This window comes from Ambystoma mexicanum, chromosome 14, assembly GCF_040938575.1.
Source record: "Ambystoma mexicanum isolate Mex_15411 chromosome 14, UKY_AmexF1_1, whole genome shotgun sequence".
Classification (NCBI taxonomy): domain Eukaryota; kingdom Metazoa; phylum Chordata; class Amphibia; order Caudata; family Ambystomatidae; genus Ambystoma; species Ambystoma mexicanum.
In genome coordinates this window covers 595844162-595868290 of record NC_090940.1, presented here as the reverse complement: position 1 = coordinate 595868290, position 24129 = coordinate 595844162, and the positions used below count along the sequence as shown (strand labels likewise).

Here is a 24129-nt window from a genome sequence, read left to right as displayed (position 1 = left end):
GCGGCGAGGCGCTCCCTGCTTGCCGCGACCCCTGTAGGCCTCCTGAGACGAGGAGCGTGCCGCCTGGCGGTAGGACGACGTGCCACCGCTGGATCCCTTGGAGGCCCCCTGTCTGCCTCCGGAGCTCCGATAGGGCCGTCGTTGCTGAAGGGCTCCTAGGGCGCGGGCCGTCTCCGTGTCCGTCTTTATGGCTTGGAGGGATTCGTCCACCGCCTTCCCGAACAAGTTGCTGCCGTCGAACGGCATGTCCAACACCCTGGTCTGGACGTCCTGACGGAAGTCGGTCGCCCGGAGCCAACCCCGTCGTCGTAGGCAGACTCCGTTGCCCAGCTGGCGGAACCCGGTATCGGCAATATCGGTTGCCACCGTTATGGCGTGGTCCGATGCCACCTCGCCTTCTTGAAGTATTTCCAGGGCCTCGGACCTCTTGTCGTCCTGTAGGAAGTCCAATATGGGGGCCAGCTTAAACCAGAGCTCCCTGTCGTAACGGGCCACGATCGCCAGGGCGTTGGCCGCTTTGATCGCCGTCGCCGCCGATGAAATGACCCGTCGCCCCATGGCGTCCAACTTCCTACCCTCGCCGTCTGGAGGGGAATTCGACGTTGAGGCTCCTGACCCCGCCGCTTTCTTCTTCGCCGCCGCCGAGACGACCGAGTCTGGCGTTGGCTGGGCCCTGAGGCACAGGGGAGCGTTCTCGGGGACCCGGTATTTCTTCTCGTACCGGTCCCATTTGGCTGGTGCCGTGGAGGGGTTCTTGAGTACCGACAGGCCCTCCTCTCAGATGTCATCGATTAGAGGCACCGCGATGACAGTCTTCCTCTTGGCCTCCCGGCGCTGATAGAGGAAACCTTCCTTTTTCTGCTCCTCGGGGCAGAGCTGGAACAATTCGGACGCCCTGGCGATCATGGCGTGGAATGAGCCAATCTTGTCGGGCGGAGAGGCCCGTGCGACGGGAGACCCGTTCCGTCGCCCTCAGAACCCGTCGTCGAGCCCACCGCACCGTCCTCTCCCGACTCGTGGGAGGATGAGGAGGGAACTGCAGGCCTTACGGGGGCGAGTGGAGGAGAGGGTTGGGTCCTCCGTCGTTTGTTCTGAGGACTTCCCGACGGGCCAGGTTGCGGGTCCTCCGGCCTGGGCCGTGGTAATCTCGTCCTTATCTCAGAGCATAAGGACTGGATCGCAGACAAAATGGCCGCCGAGCTATCCTGAGGCCTAGGTTCCGGCTGCGCCGGAAGGGAAGGTTGCTCTTCCTCGCCATCATCGTCTTCCTCGGTTATCTCCCGAGGATCTTCCTTACGGGATCGAACCTTCTCGAATTGGACTTCGAGATTCCTCACGGCCTCGGTCAGTTCCTCCTCTGAGGCTGACTCCGAGCTCGAGGAGGCTACCGTGCCCCCACTCGCTTCTTCCATCATGGTGGCCATGACGATGGGCTGAAAAGAGGATTCCCTCCTTGGCGGCAGGGAAACTCTCGTCCCAGAGGCAGTCTCCGCTGGCCGGGTCTCTGCCGGCTTGGCCAGAGTCGCCGCGATCGCCTCGTTAGAGGCCTTTGCGTGCTGGGTAGGGACCTTCACCACCTTAGGTGCGTCCCGGGCCTTCTCCTTAGGGGGAGGGGCGACGCCTCGCTCCCCCTCTCCCGAGATCGGACGGGGCTTCTCCCGAAGCTTACCCGGGGTCTCGGACTTCCTCTTGCCTGAACCGGAGCGCTGGCTTGTGGTTGACGGTGCCGGGGAAGGTGCGCCCTGCCTGGCGACCGAAGAGCCCGTCCTTTCGGCGCTCCCGGAGCCAGCGGACTCGCGGCGCTTGGCCTGATGTTGGGCCCCCGTCGCCGGGGCGCCCGTATAGGACTTAGAAGCCCGCTCGGACCCTTTCTTCTTCTTCTCACCCGTTGAGCCCTTCTCCAACCAGCTGGCGAGGCGGGATCGACGGTCCCTCATGGTCCGCTCCGACAAGTTCTTGCAGAACTGGCAGTCCTTCTCTACGTGAGTCTTGTCCCCATGAAGACAGAGGCATCGCAAATGCTCGTCCTCCTTAAACACATTCTGCAGCCCGCATCCAGGGCAGCTGCGAAACAGCTTGGGTCCGGGTGACGAACTCGCGTCCTGAGCCATCTCGAAGTAGGCCGCAAATCTTCTGGAATCCTCCAAAAGGTTGATTCGACGAAATCTTCACCCTTGAGGGGCGTAGGAAAATCCTGCAACGGGTACCCGTTAAACGGGAGTAGAAATGGTGGAGCTTGAGGCTCGATTAACCGAAAAATGTGAAAATTCACCTGAAAAAGTGTGAAAACGCAGCAAAAGCTCGAGAGCTAAGCACGAGGACTCCCAACACTTGAACGTGCGGTAAAAATCTGAAGATGGCTGCCAGAGGCGGGCCTTAGGGAGATGGCAGTCATTGGCTGTGGTCAGTATGACGCAGAGATCAGTGATTGGTTACTACTACGAAAGACAGATCAGAAACGAAACTGATACTGATTTTTCTTTACCGAGGATTCCCAGCCTGATGACGGGGAATATTCATGAGCATGTGAATCCATGCCAGACCCCATGCTGGAGAATGACACCGCCGAAGATGCCCGCAGAATAGAAGAAGCGCCGCAAGGTAAGGCTGTTCCCAACGGTGTTCTTGTTCTTGCAGGAGCTGAGCGCAGAAGATAGATGCAGGCCTACTGGAGACAGAGTAAATCTCAAAAAGGACCTTTCCAGCAAGAAATGGCAAAGAAATGGTGAAAAAAGAAGACCAGGGCCATTGTGACAAAGATGGGCACCCATGGGTGCCTTACTGTGGCTGCGTACGCAGCCCCCGGTAAAAACACGTAATGGTAGTAAAAAAGTAAACCACTGCCACCAGCCATTAATTGTAGAAAGGGTAACATAAAATTGTTACATGAGAAACTAGACAAAAGGGATACTGAGTAACCCCCCCACCCCAGAACCCTATTGTAAGATAGTGTGTGCTGGGTCTAGAAAATTTACAAAATTTAAGTGAAGTCAATTTCACTTCACTGCTCTTGAAAACAGTAGTTTCACCAAGAGAAGGTATTTAAACCTTTAGGAAATCTAAGAGACTTCCCTGTGCCACTGCAATGAAGGTGCTGTGTGATACAATGTAAAGATGATGCCTATGGAGTTTGTCAGACTCCAAAGTAAAAAGAAAAACAGAGAATGAATCACATTAAAATGATATGAGAGATCAAAAGTCATAAAGTCCATCAAAAAGAGCTGGCAGTCTCTAAGGTAGAATTCTCCCTAACACCTAGGCTGTCAATCACGCAGAAGGGTGACTGTCTTGAAAGGACAGCCAGCCAGCCAATCAGGAATGGTTGCATATTCAGGCATTCCTAGAGACAAAGGACAGGGGAGTTTCGGGAACCTCCCTCACATCCTGCCTTCCCAGACACACTGGAGCCAGAGGCGGGCATCAGCCCTGAAGCCTGCCAAAGGCAAAATGAACAAAGGGCTCAACTTGGCCTTGACGTAAACCCCAAGAAAGACCCCACAAACCGAAAATGGCGAAAAAAGAAGACCAGGGACATTTTGACAAAATGGTCACTCATGGGTGCAATACTGCAGCTGAGGATTCAGCCTGCGGTAGGAAAGCACAATGGTAGGAAAATTAAACCACTGCCACCAGCCATTTAAAATAGTGAGGGTAACATAAAAAATGTTACATGAGAATGTAGGAGAAGGGGCTACTAGGTAACCCCCTCCCACCCAGCACTCCACGTAAGATGTTGTGTGTTGGACCTACAAAGAGAAAAAGGTAAGTACAGTCAATTTCACTTTACTACTCTTGGGAACAGTAGTTCTCACAAGACAAGGTATTTAAACCTTATGGAGAAATCTAAAGGATTTCTCAGTGACACTGCAGTGAAGGTGCTGTGTGTCGCCACACAAAAAGATGCCTCTGGAGTTGGTCAGACTCCAAAAACAAAGGAAACACATAATACAAAATGGGTCAAAATGCATGCGAGAGTGAGAAAAAGGTCTCGCTCATTCCAGGTTTAAAAAATAAAAAGCCCTAAAGTCCAGCAAAAGAGCTGCGAGTCTCTAAGGTTGAAGGGAATTAGCACAGAAATGAGAAATCTCCCCAATACTTACCTACAGCTCACATCTTCCTCTTAAGATAAGCCTGACTGCTTTGCCACACTACCAAGGTCCTGAGCTAGTACAGACTGATACTAAGAGTTGGGATCTACAAACTACTGGCATAGCTTACTAAAGTCTTACTGCCAGTAGGGGCTTAGGAAAACCCCCCTAACAGACTTTTTCACTAGTTGCGCTCAAAAGAAAATGATCAAATATGCTCTTAGTATCTTAAATGTAATGTTTTTGACCATGTATTGTGCTTTTCATCAACTACTGTAATACTGCACGACACGCAATGCACCCTATGCTGTGAAAAAAAAACCTATTGTCTCAGCGAGTAGAGTCCGACACATGTAATTCTGCCTGACACGCAGCAACAATAGGGCCTAAAGACAAACTAACTACACCATACCACTCTATACACAGTGTGGGGCTTGACACAAACCGCACGGCAACGCACAAGGTTTTGGCAATAACCTACATGTTGCATTATAGACGGGCCCTGGAGGAGGGGTGGGGGGGAAGCACTGAATGCCACCCCCTAGATGGCAATACCTTGCGCCAGGGACGTAATTTCGCCAAAATGCCAGGGGTAGCGGAAGTGACATCACACAACCCTTGTCCTCTGATGACATCACAGGAAGTGATGTAATTTGAGCCCACCCTGAAGTGCTATAACGGGAAACAATGGCACATGACCTTTCACCCTTTGACAAACCAGGTAGTGGCGTCACATAGCATTGATCCTAAGTACACTACAAAAAAGATGGTTACAATATCACTATAATGTGATATAGATTTCATACAAGAATGGATCGCCAAATGTATCGTTAAGATCGGTGTGTGTATAGGCCGATATTACCAAATTACTGTGAATGCAAGCAGACGTCCATGGCCAAATGATAACGATGCGTGAGCACTTCCGTGCTTTATATATAAAAAATATACATACAATATCACCCAACCGGTTTTGGTACACATTTGTCGGCTGAGTTGAGGTTTTTAAGAACAGACTAAATCAGTGACTCACACCAGTGGCTGAGAAGGTTGTGCAGGGAACTGGAGTGCGCCCCTCTCCTCGTTTTACCACATTTCCAGGATTTTGAAGGGTGGAATCTTCAAGACCTGATAAGGTGCTGCACCGGGGTGATATATGCCCTGCTTTGGAGTGCCTCAGTGCAGGCTACTCCCCCACCCCCTTCTCCATTGTGGGATTGGGCGTGAGCTTTTTCCTTGATAACCTGATGACTACATCTACCAGAAGCCCTTGCAGCAGAAATCATCATTGATTATCATCACCTGCACTTGCTGTGAGCTGCAAGTTAAGACTGCCTTCCTGATGACGTGTAAGAACATAGAAACCGGTCGGAGGAGAACACCAGTGGCTGAGACGGTTGTGCAGGGAACTGGAGTGCGCCCCTCTCCTCGTTTTACTATATATATATATATATTATTTTTAGCTTTTTTTGGGGGTAGCAAGGGAGACCACAGGGGTAGCGAGGGAGAGGGGGTTGCAGTTGCGACCCCTAAATGACATTCCTGCTGTTAGGGAGAATTCTCAGAAATGTGCTAATTCCCGTCTACCTTAGAGACCCCCTGTTTGGGAGAATTTTCAGACATGTGCTAATTCCCTTCTACCTTAGAGACCCCCAGCTCTTTTGCTGGACTTTATGACTTTTAATTTCTAACCTGGAGAGAGTGAGACCTTTTTCCCCACATGTATTTTTTCTGTGATTTGGACTCTTTCTTCTGACTTTGGAGTCTGACAAATTCCATAGGCATCATCTTTACACTATGACACACAACACCTTCAGTGCAGTGGCACAGGGAAGTCTCTTAGATTTCCCAAAGGTTTAAATACCTTCTCCTGGTAAAACTACTGTTTCCAAGAGCAGTGAAGTGAAATTGACTTTACTTAAATTTTATAACTTTCTAGACGACCCAGCACACACTTTTATCATAGGGTGCTGGGGGGGTTACTTAGTATCCCCTTTGTCTAGTTTCTCATGTAACATTTCTATATGTTACCCTTTCTACAATTAATGGCTGGTGGCAGTGGTTTACTTTTTACTACCATTGTGTGTTTTTACCGGGGGCTACGTACACAGCTGCAGTAAGGCACCCATGGGTGCCCATCTTTGTCAAAATGGCCCTGGTCTTCTTTTAGTGCCATTTCTTGTCAGAAAGTTCCTTCTTGAGATTTACTCTGCGCGTCAAACCAGGTTTGGGCCCTTTGTTAGTTTTGTCCTTGGCGGGATTCACAAGTGAAGCCCGCCTCTGGCTGCAGTATGTCTGGCAGGGGCAGGAAGAGAGGGAGGTGCCTGAAACTCCCTGTGCTTAATCCCCTTGGTTACAGGAATGCACCCAAAGGTGATTGGCAGGCTGGCTATCCGGCAAGGACAGCCACCCCGCTGTGTGATTGACAGCTGGGCTGGAATGAATAGGCGAAACCTGCATAAAAGGCAAGGCATTTGCTTGCCTCGCCAACTGGACAAAGGAATCCGAAGAACTTGGAAGAGACGCTTGCTGCAACTCCTGGACCGTTGGTTTACCTGGTGAATCCCTGCTGCTGTGCTAATGCTCCGAATTCGTTTCGACTAGAGAGGCCCTGAAAGAACGACTTCTCCCCTTGGGTTGGTGGGTCCAATCAACCCCAAAGTGAACTTGTTTGGACATCCTCTCGAAGCTGGCTGTACTTCCACTGCTGCTGCTGGAACCGAAGTTCCAGGGAGAGGAACACCAATTCGAGTGGATCATTTTTAAAGTAGGACCCGAGTACCAGGAAGATCCTCTGGACTTCCCTGCAGCAGGACTGACCAAGCGTGAGCCAACTGAACAGGGTGCTGGAACCCAGATGCAAGGAAAGTCTGAAGTGGTATCTGAGAACCGCAGTGTTTCCATTTGCTGTCAGACTTGAGGAGCTGAAACGCTGAAATGCCCCTAAATTGAAGTTTGCCCATTGCTGCCGCTGACCTTCCCATTGCAGTGCAGGCGTCCACAGACACCCTCCCTCTTGTCCCCACAACTGACGCCCAGGAACACCAGGATCTGCAGAGCTGTACAGGAATAGAAGCCAGCTGGAACCATTTCTTCTAACCAAAGGTACTGTAAAGTCTAAGAGAACTTACCTCTTGTTGTGTAGCCTTACTTGCTCTCAGTTGAGACTTGTCTTGGTTGCTTTGCAGAGTTGCTTACAGCTTTGTCCCTCACAAGCCTCCCAGCTTGTGGCCCTTAAAGTGAAACTTATTTCTACAAACTGTTCCAAAAACACGGTTCAAGACACTTTCTTGCCTGCATAGAAGATCTTTAGCTCCTCTAGACTTTGCTCAACTAACATTGGCTGTGCTGGCTCCCTGAGAGACTCTTCTTACCTCTGACATTGTGTTTCACCTTTCGCCCAGGAAAGGGTTAATTTACTTGACATTGGAAGGCTTTACAAAGTACCAACCGGTTTATGAATTATTTGTTAATCTTTGTTTTATTCCCCTAGCTAACCTTTGCACCAAACTCAGTATTGCTCTAAATGTGCCAGTGATAAATATATGTCCAGTGTCCTAGCTATTTAAGTCACCGAAGGGTGTAGGAAGTGTCTGTGTGCCATCCCCAATGGGAATCATCTGATTTAGATAAACTAAGAGTGTGTTTTGAAGTATATTATAATTGCTACATGTTTGCTCCCTTCTGAAGGATTCCATAACTGACTGTTAAATAATTAATTGTTTAATCAAAAAACCTTGAGTGTGTTTATTTGAATAACTATCACTGTGAAACTCAGTGTTACAGCCTTGCAGCTCACATTGACCCCCTCTTGAGATCAGCCTGGCTGTTCAGCCACACTACCAACCTGTGTAGTACAGACTTATTCCAAAGGTTGGTTCCTATTGCCAGGAGGTGAAGGTTGCTGTAGTGCACCCAGAGGGTACAGCACATAATCTTGCCTAAAACCCCTAGCACATTTTCTGGACTTTAGGACTTAATTTCTAACCTGGAGAGAGTGAGACCCTTTTTCCCCACTCTCTCGTGTATTTTTCTGCGATTTGGACTGTTTCTTTTGACTTTAGAGTCTGACAAACTCCATACGCATCATCTTTACAGTATGACGCACAGCACCTTCAGTGCAGGGGCACAGGGCTCTTAGATTTCCCAAAGGTTTAAATACCTTCTCTTGGTGAAACTACTGTTTCCAAGAGCAGTGAAGTGAAATTGAATTTACTTACATTGTGTACCTTTCTAGACTTCGCACACACTAACTTACAATAGGGTGCTTTCTAAAATTAATGGCTGGTGGCAGTGGTTTACTTTTTCCTACCATTATCTGTTTTTACCGTGGGCTGAAATTGCAGCTGCAAAAAGACACCTACGGGTGCCCATTTTGTCAAAATGGCCCAGTCTTCTTTTATCACCAATTCTTGTTGGAAAGGTCCTTCATGAGATTTACTCTGCGTGCCAAACCAGGTTTGGTCCCTTTGTTTGGCCTTTGGCGGGATTCACTGGTGAAGCCCGTCTCTGGCTCCAGCGTGTCTGGCAGGGCAGGAAGTGAGGGAGGTGCCCGAAACTCTCTTTGCTTAATCCCCTTGGTTACAGGAATGCATCAAAAGTTGATTGACTGGCTGGCTGGCTGTCCTTGCAGGACAGCCACCCTGCTGTGTGAGTGACAGCTAGGCTGCGAATGAATGGGCAAAACTTGCATAAAAGGCGAGACTTTTGGCTTGGAAGGCAGAGTCGACCACTGGACGAAGGAATCCGAAGAAGAACTTGGAAGAGACGCTTACTGCAACTCCTGGACCGTTTGTTTGCCTGGTGAAGCCCTTTGGCCTTGATGAAGCTACGAATCCGCCTCGACTAGAGAAGCCCTGCAAAAAACTACTTCTCCCCTTGGGTTGGTGGGACCAATCAACCCCAAAGCATACTCGACTGGACATCCTCTTAGAGCTGGCTGTACCTCAATTGCTGCAGCAGGAACCGTTGGCCAGGGAGAGGAACACAAGATCGAGTGCATCGTTTTTAAGTCGGACCCAAGCTCCAGGAAGATCCTCCAGACTCCCATGAAGCAGGACTGACCAAGCATTAGCCACCTCAACAGAGTGCTGGACCTCATATGCGAGGAAAGTCCATAAAGGTATCAGAGAACCACAGTGGTGCTGCTTGCGAGAGCCGCAAGGAGCTGAAACCGCGAAGTGCCACTGATCTGAAGTTTGCCAATTGCTGCCGCCAACCTTCCATTCGTGGTGCAGGAGTCCCCAGAAGTCCTCCCTCTTGTCCCCACAACTGAGGCCCAGGAACACAGGATCTGCAGACCTACATAGGAATAGAAGCCAGCTGGAACCAGTTTTCTTCATACCAAAGTTAATGTAAAACTAATGGGACTTACCTCTTGTTGTGTAGCCTTGCTAACTCAGTTGATACTGGTCTTGGTTGCCCTTACAGAGTTTCTTACAGCTTTGCCCCTCACAAGCCTCCCAGCTTGTGGTCCTACAGTGATTTCATTTTCTGCAAAGACTTTTAAAACATTGTGTAAGACTTTTATACCTACCCGCGGGAAGTCCTTCAGCTCACCTAGACTTTTGCTCAACTAACATTGGCTGTCCTGGCTCCATGAAAGACTCTTCTTACCTCTGACTTTGTGCTTTAACTATTCCCAAGGAATGGATTAATTTACTTTGCAATGGAGGGTTCAAAAAGTACTTACCTGCTTATGAATATTTGTTAACCATTGTTTTCTTTCCCCCTCTTTTCCTTTTGACAAGAAACTCAGTATTGCTCTAAATGTACCAGTGATATATCAATGTCCACAGTGTCTTAGTTATTTAAGTCACCTCAGGATGTAGGAAGTGACTGTGTGCCATCCCAAATGGGTATCTACTGATTCATTGAAACGGAGTGTGCGTAATTTTGAAGCATATTATTGTGTTACATATATTTGCTCCCTTCTAAAGAAGGCTTATTCAACTGACTGTTAAATTAATAAATAATTGTTTAATCAAGAAACCTTGAGAGTAAATGTTTATTTGGATACTTGTCACTGTGAATCCCCGTGTGATAACCCTACTGCTCACATTGACCCCTCTTGAGATACGCCTGGCTGCTCAGTCACTCTACCAACTTGTGTAGTACATGCTTATACCAAAGGTTGGGTTAACTATTGCCAAGAGGACACTAGAAGCGCGACATGGCACAGCCTAGCAGCATCTGAACACGTTACTGCCAGGGCATACTGCAGAGTCAACAATCTTTTTGTGTTTTTATATCGGTAAGGAAATAAGCTGCATAATTTAAATATCCGAGTGGGTCTGCCACTGCACCTTGCATTTCTAGTGAAGCGTAAGGTACATTGAAGCCAACATCTCACAAAATGGGGAGCAAAAGGGCTTGCCGATGTAGGCCGCTACGGTAAGATCAAAAGCCTTAAAATATGCAGGAGGTGATCATGGCAGGTTTTGAGTTCATTCTATAAATGCTGACAAGGATTCCTATATGGCTTGATAAAGCATAGGGCCATTGTGTCCAGCTAGAACATTTCTGAAAAAGGCTGCCACATAGCAATCAGATTTGAAGAGGGTGCTGCCATCCTTAGGATGGGTACTGCCTAGCCAGAAGTCTAGGCACTTCTCTACATGGTTGTTAGGAAGATTTATCTTGACTGCATACTTGACCCCAAACTTTTTGCTTTTAGTTTTGATCCTGACCTGTAACTTTTACAGTGCAGTGAAGCCTTAAGCTTCACTACACTGTCTTTTGCTCATCTGTTATGGGAAAACTGATATGTCTGTCATGCTGTTAATACTGGGAAACATTGTTTCCCTTAGTCTTGTTACTTAGTTACTACTTTTAGTAACTTGTTATCACTTGTGGTAACTTTTTATCATTGTACAATGCATCTCACAATGCAGTACAACGGGGTAGACTTTTGTTTTCCCCGTAGACTAACACTCAGAGGATTTTTCTGGTAACTCTAGGTGTGGTAAATGAACAAGCTGGTGGCAGCAGTGTTTTTTTTACCATTTTTGCGGGCTTTTCATTTTAGCCTTACCGCGTTTACTGCGTTTGGCTACTAACTCTAGCTAGTGACCAAAAATGGCCATACCGCAAGGTTTTTTGCTTGTCCTTTGGCCATCGTGTCATTTAGCTTTCTTCTTGGCCTGCGAGGCAAGGAAAAATCCTTATATGGACTTCCAGTGCCCGGGAAAGCAGAGGCTTTTGGCGGGCTACTGGGGGGCTATGTGCGTTTGCTGGCAGTATGTGGGCTGGGACTGTCTGGTCCCAATCCAAAAACTGGTTACAGTGTATCTGAGTGTTATGCATGAGTGTTCTCACCAGTGGTCCTGTTTTGACCACTGCTGGGGTGTGTGTGGGTCTAGTTCTGCTAATGGTTAGTGTGGGTTTCAGCTCTTACCTGGCTTTTGGGATAAGAAGAGGTCCCCTGCACCCACTCGAGAGAGATCATGGAGAAACTTGAAGGAGCCAAGACTTCTGTCCAGCTGTGAGACCCGTGAGGAGACCGGTGACCCATCTGAAGCAGGCCTGGCAACTGACTTTTGCTACCGTACTTGAAGAGCCCTGTCTTGCTGCTGATCTTCAGTCCTGCGAGGGAGCTGCGAACCTTGGAGTGGAGGGAACATCCATTCCCAACGTCTGGTGGGTATCCTGAAAAAAGAGCCTTTGGAAGTGTCCCGGGACTGTCAGTCTGAGTTTGGGCTGCCGTGCTGCCGTCACCGTTGAGGCTTGGAACTTGGGGGGGGATCCTCAGCTTGTCCTACAAGACTTACCTCAGCAAAATTTTGGAGTGCTAGCTTCGAGGGGACCCTAGATAGGAGGGATAGTCCGACTGCAACAAGTGAGTCCCTTTGCGTTTCCGTGCTGCAGTGACCACTATCCGAAACAGTTCACCTGAGTCGAGTCCAGTCCCCGAGAGGGGTTCTGCATCGTGTTTTGCTCTATTCTTCAACTGAGGGTCCTTGCACTAGCTAAAGACACCAGAGATCTGCTTGAGCCTGCAACCCCTGCGAATCAAGGACTGAGGCAAATGGCAGGAAAAGCAACCTCAGACATTCTTCCATCGGCCTGCCAATCCTGTGAATAATCGGAGTACTGGGAGCGAGTTACAGTGGTTCTTACCTGTCTCCTAAACACCCTTTAAAAGTTTTGCTAACTTTTACAATACGTTGACGTTGTCACTGCTTGTTCACGCAAGCCTTCTGAAAGTTGGGGACACTTTTGTTAGTTAGAATAACTTGTCCTCTAACACCCTTGGAATCGTTCACTGGACCCCAGAGACCCTAGCTTCCTTTTTTCCAGCCTTACAAACTGTGTCGGACTTTTCCTGAACTTTTGGGCTTAAGGACCCAGGCAATTTAGGGAAGGACTTTTGAAGCTAGCGCTAATTCTCTGTGGACCTGTAGTGCATAAACTTATCTACACTTCCCTTTACAGGGGTTTGATCTGTATTATGCCCTACTCTAGTGACTGTATATATGTATTCTATTATTAGTGTTGTGTGATACTTCTACCAGTTAGTCATTTTTGATAGTGTTTGGCCAGAAATAAAGAACTGTATTTTTATGCATAATGTCTAAGTGTAATTTGTGACTAGCATGGTGTGTACTCATTGTGGACACTTTACAAGCTCACCACCTCTTGAGACTTAGCCTAGACCACTGCTACCTTGAACTGGTTTGGCTACAGCTCCCAGAGTTGTCCCTGTCACAACATAGGTTGCCCCTTCAGGCCAGAGTATAGAAAATCAGTCCTAACAATGGTACATAAAATACCTTTGATAGTGGATAGAAGCACAAAATAGTGCAGATGGACCAGAAGATTGTCTTTTTCAACAATGCCCTGAATCTAATAGGCTCTCCAATGTTTTAAGATACTAATTCATTTAATTATGCTTGCTAGGTGGAGGTAAGAATACTAAAGACTAACAATCACAAGATAAGGAAACCATAAGATGTCAAATCGGGCAATACATGCTCATAGTGACTGCACCTATTTGTTGAAAGCCACTGAAGATAGCAAATAGGACCAAACTGTTTCTGAAGGTAGTGATGTGAACAGACTTTATGGAGTTTGAATTTTGCAGTGAATTCTCTTTTTCAATTTCTATGATCTACAAAACAATTGAGCCAGCAGGCAAAGTTGCTATCAAGCACTCCACAAACCTGGATTCATCCTGGTATTACCTTCAACTGGATCAAGCCGGAGTCGGGAAAACAAGGCCTCCCTCTGAGAAGTTCCTGAGCAAAAGAAGGAGAAGAGAAATGGGACACAAAACTTCATATGCAAATATTTTAAAAAGTAAACATTGGGGAGTCCAAAGGCAGCAGAGTTACATGAACAAGGAGGACTAAAATAACACCAGCTTCAGGCATTTGTGAGGTCATCTAAACTCCAAGATAGGCACTGGTCATGCATTGTTTGTTGGAGGCCCCATGGAAACCTTGGACCCCTAATCCCATAGGAGCACAGAGAGGGAAAGATGGGAATACCAATTGTATTTCCAGTTACTGCCAACTAGCACCAAGGCAAGCTGAATGCACAGCGGTACCCTTCAGACTCACTCTTATAACCAGTTACGTAATCGGATATTCGAAAAAGTGAATGTCTGTGGTTTCTATGTGAGCTTTGCGATGTTAGGTGTGCAAGTAACTGTTGGGGGAGTTTTCCTTAATTTCACCTGGAGGTAAGACTCTATAAAACTATCCCATTGTATACAGCTCCCAAACACTTATTTTAAGTCTGTACTACCCAAAAGATTGGTAGAATGGCAGAGCGGCCAGGCTTATCTCTTGAGGAGGATGGGAGATGTAGGTAAACACAATGAACACAGTCAATGCATTAGCCAAAAGAAACTCTCACACACTGGAAGTTCTAATAAAATATACAGTTATTTTATATACAAGGCAAGGTAGGTAAATACTATTTTAGACTAACCAATACACACAGTAAATATCAACAATACTTTTCAGAGATGACTGCCTCAATAGTAGTCGCTCACGCTTACAACTGTTAAAGAAAAGGACAGTAATGACAGTTCCTCTGCTTAAATAGTAGTGGCGCGTCCCCACATTTGTTACAGTGAAATCACAGTTTCATTCATTTACAAAGTCACTCAGACAAAGTCTGTAGGAAGTACAATGAGGGTTATTCAACATGAATAGTAGTGATCTACTTCTTAGAAACTCTTTTCAAGGCTTGGAATGCTTTAGCAGTCCAATCCCTAACCCTTAAAGAGTTCATCAAAGTCAGTGTTGGATGGGAGCAAAAGTCTTATGCAGCAGCAGAAAAGGCAAAGTTCCTCAGGATACGTTAGTTCTTTAAATAAAATACTTTAGCACGATAACACAATGTATAAGTGTTATGGGAGTTTTCCTAAAGTCCTACTGTAGTATGATATGAGAATACACTACAAAGGGCACTTTCGCTTTTTTGTTTGCTCGCAGTTACATTTGTAGCAACGTTAGAAAGGGAAAAGACAATGGGCCTCATTCTGAGGTTGGAGGTAAGGGTTAACGGTCACCGTTAATGGCAACGGTGACCGTTAACACTTACCACCATATTCCGAGTTCCCCTTTGCGGGTTGGCATTTAACGCCTGCTTTTAGCAGGCGTTAAAATTCCAACCCGCAAAGGGACCTTGGAGTAAATTACGGCACCGTAATTTACGGTGCCGTATTTTACTCCTTCCCCATTCCCATTGAGCCCTATGGGGGCAGGAATGGGGATAGGGAACCGGTATGGTGAATGGGGAATTACCGGTCCCTCCAACCTTGGAATGGACCGGTAATTACTCCATTCACCATGCCGGATTTCCATGGAGTAAATAGCTCCATGGTTGCTTACCATGGTGCTATTTACTCCATGGATAGCGCCAGCCTCGGAATGAGGCCCAATGCTAGATTACCTGTTATCATGCGCACCTGCTGACTCTAACAGTTTTGTATTTTATTTATTTGTAAAGCGCACAAGGCCCCAAGGCATCTGGGCGCATCTCTTATGTTACAACATGGTATGAACAGACAGTGGCATTACAGAAATTTACCAAAAAATTACAACGAAGATTAAGTACATACACATATAGTACAGGATAGCTGGCTGCGTATTTACAAAGGGATAAGGCTGTAGCCAGTCACAAGGGTGGTGGCTAGTGAACTGACGGGGGCGAGTCTTGGGCAGATAGCCAAGCTTTGGCCATGTTTTTGAAGGTCTGGAAAGATGGTTCAGCTCTTAGTAGGTGGGGGAGCGAGTTCCAGAGTTTGGCCGCTTTTACTGGGAAGCTAGTCCAACCAGATCTTTGAAGGTTGAAGCGAGGTATGGAGAGGCAGTTAGTCTGAGCACTTTTGAGAGGTCTGTTGGAGGTGTGGATGGAGAATCTGTTGGCCAAGTAGCTTGATGCTTGGTTCGTGAGGCATTTGTGTGTGAGAGCCAGTGTTTTCAGGGATATTCTTTGCGCTACTGAAAGCCAGCGGATGCTTCGTCTGGTGTCCGATATATGTTGGTTTCTGGGGATATTTAGTGCAGCTCTAATGGCGTTATTTCGAATGATTTGTAACTTATTGATATTGCAAAGGTTAGTGCCAAGATAGAGGGCGTTGCAGTAATCGATTTTAGACATCACCAGGGTCCTGGCTAATGTAGTACAGTTGGTTGGAGTTAAAAAAGGGTGACTGGCTGCGATGAGTTTACAAGTGTAAGCAGCAGCGGAGGAGACTGTTAGTTTGTCTAGCCAAGGATAAGGTGGAATCAATATAAATGCCTAGTGTTTTAGTGTCCTTGAGACCTTAATAGTGTTGCCATCAATAGTGATGGATTTAAACAGGGGGTCTAGTCTGCTGAGTCTTTGGTGAGAACCGAGGATGAGGAGCTCTGTCTTTTCGTCGTTCAGACAAGTCCGTGTTGCGCCATCCATGCTTGGATGACTTGGTAGATGGAATTAACAGCAAGAGAGTCTGTGGCATAGTCTCCTGTGAAAGGGATGAGTATCTGGGTGTTGTCAGAATAATTCGTGTAGGTGACACCCAGATAGTCCAAAATATCTAATAGAGGCTTTGTAAACATGTTGTACAAAGTAGGGGAGACACACAATCCTTGTGGTACTCCGCAGGTGACTGGTGCGGGTTTTGCTGCCGCAGCAGGGGAGAAAGCCCTCATGGATCTGTTTTCCAGAAATGAGCTGATCCAGGCAGTTGCTTTATCAGAGAAGTGGGCAGCTAGTTTGAGGTGTCGACAGAGTATTTGGTGATTTACAAGATCGAAAGCCGCAGAAAGATCAAGTAAAAGTAGAAGGGCAAGTTTGCCCTCATCTTTTAGGTCTTCGATCTGGGTTTTAAGATCAATGAGGGCAGTTTTGGTGCCGTGCCGTGGGCGGAACCTGGATTGCCTCAATGCCAAGAGTTTGTTAGATTCAAGATACTCTTGGATCTATAGATAGGCAGCTCGATCAAGGATATTTAGCAGAAAAGGCACCGTAGTGATAGGCCTGTAGTTGGTTGGTATATTAGCATCCAATGATGTTTTTTTCAGGAGCGGGATAACCCAGGCGTCCTTTAGATTGTCAGGGACAACCCCAGTGCTGAAGGAGGAGTTTATGAGGGTAGTAATGAAAGGAGCTAGGTCATGAGAGTCCCCCTTAATAATAGGAGCGGGGCATAGGTCCCCCTAGCAGTTGGAGGGTTTGAGGCTGTTAATATGTTCAACTTCCGTGAAGGTTAGAGGTGAGGAACTGAAAGGTTTCAATGAGTCAATGCTAGGGTTGTTATTGACTGTATGAGTATTAGGTAGCGGGTTAAACTGGAGACTGTTTTTTTGTTATTAATTTTGGTTTGGAGAGAAGCTATTTTTCCAAGGAGTGCATTTTGAATATTAGCACACCAGGTGCTGTCTTTAGTGCAAGTGTCAGGTGGGGTGACAGGGGTTTCCAACTCTTTTAGTATTCTGAACAGCTCTTTGGTATTAGATTTAGCTTGTTCAATGCGTTTGTTGTAGGTGTCTTTTCACCTGAAGTATAGCTTCTTTATAGTTCAATGTGGCAAGAATAATGCTCGCTTTATTTGTTTCAGTGGAGTTGCTTTTCCAGTGCTCTTCAAGGTTCCGTTTCTCTTTACGTAAGGTTCTTAGCTGAGGTGTAAACCAAGAATTGAGGTGAGCTCAGGGTTTAGGCTTTCTATGTTTGGATGGGGCAATGTGGTCAAGGGCTTTCAGCATGGTCTGATTGAATGCGTCAACCAGGACAGTAGGGTCAGTGCATGAAAGTGCCTGTTTGTTGAGAATCGGGAGTATTAGAGGGAGGAGTTTTTCGCGAGTTATGTTGCGCTTATTTCTGGTGGAGATCTCAGGTGCGACGTCAGGGATGATACTAATGGTTCTGGCAAGGATGTTAAAAGGTAATTAGGTGGTGGTCTGTCCAAGCACAAGGTTGGTTGGATTCAACATTAATTTCACAGTTTAAGTCAGCTAACCAATCAAGGATTCTACCCTTGGAGTGTGTAGGCTCGTTAATATGTTGTTTAAAGCCTGAGTTGGAAAGTAGATTATTAATTGCATGGCCAGTGGTCTCATTAGGGTCTGAGAGACCCAAGTTAAAGTCACCTAGTACAATGGTTTGAGATTTGGTTTTGGTGTTGTCTGCAAGAATGTAGGATAAGTCTTCAGTCAAGGTGGATAGAGGTCCCGGGGGCCTGTGTGTTAAGATGAAACGTAATAGTCTGGTTTGGGTTAAGAGCTAATTTAGCTGACAGTACTTCTGCTGATGAAATTTGATGCACAGAGAAAACGCAGAAGTTTATGGAGTTTTTATGGATGATGGCAGTGCCACCTCCTTTGGATTGGCTGGTGTTACGGTCATGTCTAATGACATTATATCCAGCTGGGATAGCTAGTGAGAGTAACGGTCCTGAGGCAGCATGGAGCCAAGTTTCAGTGATGGCAATGAAGTCAAGGTCGTGTGTTACGATAAGGTCAGCCATATCTAGTGCATGGGCCGTGAGGGATCTGGCGTTGATTAGTGCCCCTTTGATTGAATGTTTAGGAGCAGGTGTGGTGATCATATCGAGGTTTTTGACCAAGGTAGATGAGGGTGGCGTAGTGGTGTCGGTCATGGTAATAGGTGGTAAGTGGTTATTACGTCGGGTAGGAATCAGGTGGTGGTGAGAGGCGTGAGTGAGTCTGGCGCCAAGTCTAGAATTCCTCACTGGGATCGAGCATGGTTGGTTAGGTGTAGGTCTATTGGTAAAGTGTTGTAGCCAAAGGGAAGGGTTGTTAAAGTATGGGTTTGTGGAAAGAGAAGGGGTGGCCATAATAGTGGTAGTGTGGAACGGTGGGTTGGTCAGTGGAGCAGTGCTGAGAATATGAGCGAGTACAGTGAGGAGTATGAGGTAAGGAGTATATGCCACAGCAGGTAGGTATGGCTTGAAGAGAAGTCACAGAGCCGAGTGATAAGCCGTTGAGGAAGTGTTATTCTTGTGCATAGTGACAGTGTGCTCGTAAGAGTCCGCAGGAGGGGTGGGCTAAAGTGGAGAGTGCTGCACAGAAGGTCGCACTATTATCAGGCACTAGAATGCAGTTTCAACTGGATGGCAGTCAAATGCAGTTTCCACTAGGAGGCAATCAGGTGCAGTTTCCACTAGGTGGCAGTGAGGTGCAATTTCTATAATAAGGCACAAAAATGCAGTTTGCACTAGGAGGCAAACAAATGCAGTTTCTAAGGTAAGGCACTAAAATACAGTTTCCATTAGGAGGCAAACAAATGCAGTTTCAACAATAACGCACTAAAATGCAGTTTCCACTAGGAGGGAAACAAATGCAGTTTCAACAATAGGGCACTAAAATGCAGTTTGCACTAGGTGGCAAACAAATGCAGTTTTAGCTGGAGGGCAATGGTCAGGTGCCGCGCAAAGTGGGTCAGTCTAGTTGTCTGTGCTCGACAGCTCAGTTTTGCAGGGACATAGCCAAGGGGTGCATGCTTAAGCTAACTTAAGTGGGCTAATGCTAATAGATTGGCAGTAGCGTGAGCAGGCATGTAAAAGCAAGCAATCGATAGTGGACTCATGAACAGGCAAGAGAGTTACATTGGCGAATTATATGTGGAAATGTTATAATAACAGTAGAGTATAGCAATAGGGAGAAATATGTCTCATAACAAGGGGTTTTGTGGTAAATATGGTGGTACATTGGTACATAATGTAATGGGGCACGTTTATACGTTAATACGTTAACGTATAAGTTTATACAGTAATAAATTTACTCTGTAAACACACATAGTAAAGTTACTTAAAGGGAGGAGAATGGTTAGTTAGTGTAACATTAGCCAGGTTCAAGGTTCTAGAGAGGATTTCTTCGTCCAGTAAGTCTTTTAAGGCCCAAAACCCAACCATAGCAAAAGGCAGTTCAGAGAGGGCTCAAAGTCTTTACAACCTCAATAACCCACCCAACAATACCGACCCCACCTCACTAGTCCACTAGTCAAAACCTACAGCCACACCATGACCAAAGCTTTAGACACTATTGCACCAATCAAAATGCGTAAAAGCAAACAAAGCCCACCTAAATGCGTGGTTCACACCCCAAGTGAAGGAACTAAGGGCACAAAAACGCAAACTACAATCCATTTGGAATCACTGTCCCATGCAGGAAAACAAGCTTAGACTAACTAACCTCTCCAAACTGTACAAACAAGAAATAATTAGTACAAAAAAGGACACTTTCAACAATAGAATATCTAAGGCCAATTCAGACACCAAGGAGCTCTTCGCTATCCTCCGTGAAATTGAATCTCCCATAACACAGGTGGATAACACTCCCAAGGATAAGCCATGGTGTACTGAAATTCAAAATGCCCTATCGAATAAAATGTCCTCCCTCCAGATCAAAATTGCCAAAAAGAAAGACTCCCTGCTCCTCCCAGTAGAGACTATACCCCAACAGCAACCATCTCCTTTCACCCATGACTGCACCACCCCAACATTCCGCTTCAGGAAAGTCTATTATTGAAACAGAAAAAATCATTCTCTCGCTCAAACCCTCCAACTGCAAAGGTGATCGCTGCCCACCCCAAATCATAAAGGATGCAGTCAGAGATCTAGCTCCCTTCATCACTAAGCTCATTAATGCCTCATTGACAACCAACCTAGTGCCGAACAACCTCAAGCACTCCTGGGTACTCCCACTGCTCAAAATACAAACTCTAGACCCCTCCATCCCAACAAATTACAGACCCATCACTCCAGTCCCCTCCCTACTCAAAATCCCCGACAGAGTAGCGTACCTACAAATACAGGACCACCTAGAAGCCAACCACCTGCTAGGTACTCGCCAATCTGGCTTCCGCCCCCTCCATGGCACAGAAACAGCCCTGATCGACTTCAAGACCCAAATTGACGAACTAAAGGACAAAGGGAACTCAGCTATGCTACTCCTCCTTGACCTATCGGCGGCTTTCGACCTAGTGGATCACGCAGTTTTATTTAACCACCTCACGTCAGCCGCCCATTTTTCAAGTGATGCCATAACCTGGGTTCAATCCTTCTTAGCAAATCGCACTATGAGAGTCTTCTCCCCTCTCGCAGCCGCAGATCCCATTCAAGTCCCCTTTGGGGTACCTCAGGGATCCTGCGTCCCCCCCACCATGTATAACATATTTACTAAGCCCCTGTTCGACAAGTTGGACAGACTGGGTGTCACCTACACTAATTACGCTGATGACACCCAGATCCTCATCCACCTTTCGGGCAACTTCCTGGAGGACTCAGCCTTAGTAAATAAGATATACCACCTCATTCAGGCATGGATGGCATCCCATGGCCTCGGCCTGAATGACGATAAAACTGAACTCCTAATCCTAGGCTCCGAGACGGCCATAAAAAAATTTGACCCCAACTACGAAACCTTCAATATCGACAACGACATTAAAGTGGTACCTGCTGTCAAAACACTTGGCTTTTATCTCGACTCTGTGCTTTCACTCAAGAAGCATGTCAACTCACTAGCATCCTCCACAGCTTACACCTGCAAACTGATCCGAGCTTGCCGGCCATTCCTCTCTGAAACCAATCGCATCACCCTAGCCAACGCACTCATACTAGCGAGACTGGACTATTGCAACACACTCTATGTGGGCTCCAATACATACATCACAAACAAACTACAAAGACTCCAAAACAATGCCCTAAGAGCAGCTCTCAATATTCCTAACAGAGTTCATATCTCTGCATTCAGGAGAAATGTTCACTGGCTCAACATACAAGACAGAGTCCTCCTCAAAACACTATCCCTGACATCCAAATGTCTGAATAACATTACGCCCCCGTATCTTACAGAGAGAATCAACAGGAAAACCTCTAACCGACCCATGAGATCAGCCAACGCCTTCACCCTTGAGATTCCTAGGTACAAACTGAACACAGCTGGCGGCTCCAGCTTCCCTATTACGGCTGCCCAGTCCTGGAACAAACTCCCACTTGAGCTCAGAACCGACCAACCCTACCCCTCATTCAGGTGAAAACTTCTAGCATGGTTATGGTCCAATGATGCCTAAACCCAGCGCCAGAGGTATCTCCCCTACCGAGAGAGGGTACCATACCTCCCGCTAACGGCTTACATGCCATCCTACCACCAGTCGATACTCTACCTTCTTCTCTCAGCAACCTGATCACCTACTGTAATCAAGTGAACTGATACTCTGCCTGTATTAGAACTTGTATGTAATCCTGTTTTGTATATATACATGCATACGTACATACTGTGCATGTAAATCCTGTATATTTATAACAATGTGTAACTAAGTTGATAAGTATCCTTGTATAGCTTGCGCCCAACTACCTTCGGGTCTCGGCTGCGCCATATCAAACAAACAAACAAGCAGCAGAATACAAAGAGTTCTGTGGATTTCTTCCAGTATCTAATGTCATAGAAGCAGCAAGTTAACAATTAAAACAACTAACAAGCAAGACCTGTTAATGGACTCAATGGAGGGACGCAAGCAGCGGCTTGAGTAGGAGGTAAGAGGGGGTGAACCTGGACCCCGCTAGGTGCGCTCCCAACGCTCTGGAGTGACTTCTCGGAATCCTGTAAGCAATACCTTTTTAACCCCAGTACCTTAGGTTAGAAGAAAATGTTTGTGCTGGATGCTCCGCGATGTTGCAACTCTGGATTCCTTAGTATGATGACTGAAGGCAGGACAATGGACGTGTTTGCTCAGCAGCAGTCTCGAGGGAGGACCTGGGGCACGACTTTCAGAAACTTTAGTCCACTGTGGTTTTGGTGCCTTTTCTGCAGCACCAACAAAGGACACGGATCGCCCGGTCAATCTTATTTGCTTCCTGCAGTTCCACACTCTGGTGAGGGGGTCTTGGCAAGTTGGATCGGATCACTGGAGTATCCTTACAGCTTCAGCAAAGATTTGGACAGATTCAGCCTTTCCACAACGATAACACTCGAAATGGGCAGCAGGTCTCCTGGTATTAGGGTGCTGCAACTCTGGAAACTCCTAGGACTTCAGGAGATGGCTCAATTCAAAGTTTGTATTGGGACTGGTTGTTCCCACCAGCCAAAGGGAAGGAGTTGTCCTCTTTGGCGCTCCTCCGTCGCACAGAAAACGGGGTTAGGACAGCAGTGGTCGCTTCACCGTGTTGCAAAGATTCTGCAGGCATCCATGGTCATCTTCTCCTTCGGTTACTTCAGCTTCCAGCTGTCGACTTGCTTTTCACTCCAGTACCCTCACCTTTTATATAGTTCCAAAACACACACCTCTACAATCTCTCGCAGCATTTTACAGAAAGGGGAGTTTGTCTGTCCAATCAGGACAGCCAGACCCCTGTGGGAGCTGGTCCAATTCAGGCATTCTGGCAGACAAAGGACACAAGGGTGGAAGGCTCCTCCCCCACTTCCTGCCTGCCCAGACACCCAGGAGCCTAGGAGGGGACACCTGAGGGTTCACGCCAAAGGCAAAACACACACACTGACCTCTGGCTCCCAGAATGGTAGAAGAAGGGCTAACAAAGAACAACCAGGCTAGTAATGGTGAAAAAAGAAGGGAGGCCTCAGGTTGATACTTAAGTGCCCCTATTGTGCACCACAATGATATGGACACAGCATGAGGTAAGAAAACACACAATAGTTGGTAGAACACATCCACTGCCACCAGCCATAACTAGGAGATTGTCTATGTGACTAAAAAGTCACAGAAGCAGAAAGAAGGGTGATAGTAGGTATCCCTATGGCACTCCACTGAAGGCAGTGTGCACCAATCTCTCAGACTATAGAGTTTTGGGAGAGATACGAAGTATCTTTCTATCCTTACGAACTGTAGTTACTCGAGGATATATAAATGGAATCTTAAAGGAGGACCCTAATGGTCCCCCAGCAACACTGCCGATAAGGAGCTGTGTGCTACAACAGTAAAACACACATGCCTTTAAGAGCAATGGAGCAGACAGACGCAATAGTACAGGTAGAATACAAAGAACAGAGTTCCAAAAGACAGAGCCCACAAGAATGAATAAGAGGAAAAAGGCTCCACTCATTCAGGATTGAAAGAAAAGGGTCCAGAATTCTATCAAAAAGTGCTGGGGTCTCACTAGGAGAGGGGATGAAGCATAAAAATGACAAATCTCCCTAACAATATGGACCCTCTAAAAGACTCCCGAAAAGAGCACAAGCAGTTAAGCCTGGGCCAGAGGTATGGGTGGATACCAAGACACCTTGTATCCGAGTCCAGTCACACTGGATTGACTATTCTGCTTGAGGCAAGTTCTACCTTGAGCCTACAGTGCTTTAGTGTGATTGAAGAAAATGCAGCTGGATTCTTTCCTGTGTAGCAGCAACAGACCCGGTCTCCCAATTCCTCGGTCTGGTGGCGAAAGGAAGGACTCTGAACGAGATGCAGCAGTCGGGAGAAAGGAACCCTAGCAAGGTTGTCTTCAGTCTTCCATGTCGGTCTGTGGCTTTGATGCTTTTTTGTCAGCTCAAACAGTGAACGGTTACTGCCCGGTTGAACTTTCCATTGATTCTGATGTACTGCACTCTGGTGGGGGGACTTGGATGAGTGGGAT

General features: G+C 46.9%; 1 protein-coding gene across 2 annotated transcripts in view; it reads right to left on the bottom strand.

Moving 5' to 3' along the window:
* ZC3H14 (zinc finger CCCH-type containing 14) overlaps positions 1–24129 on the bottom strand; it is a 437675-nt gene that overhangs the window by 132029 nt on the left and 281517 nt on the right. Inside the window, exon 10 of one of the 2 annotated variants that reach the window (XM_069637953.1) lies at positions 13247–13321. In XM_069637953.1, the coding sequence (XP_069494054.1) occupies positions 13247–13321 (75 nt within the window). The remainder of the gene's footprint in view (positions 1–13246; positions 13322–24129) is intronic. The other variant, XM_069637954.1, reaches the window with a different exon arrangement.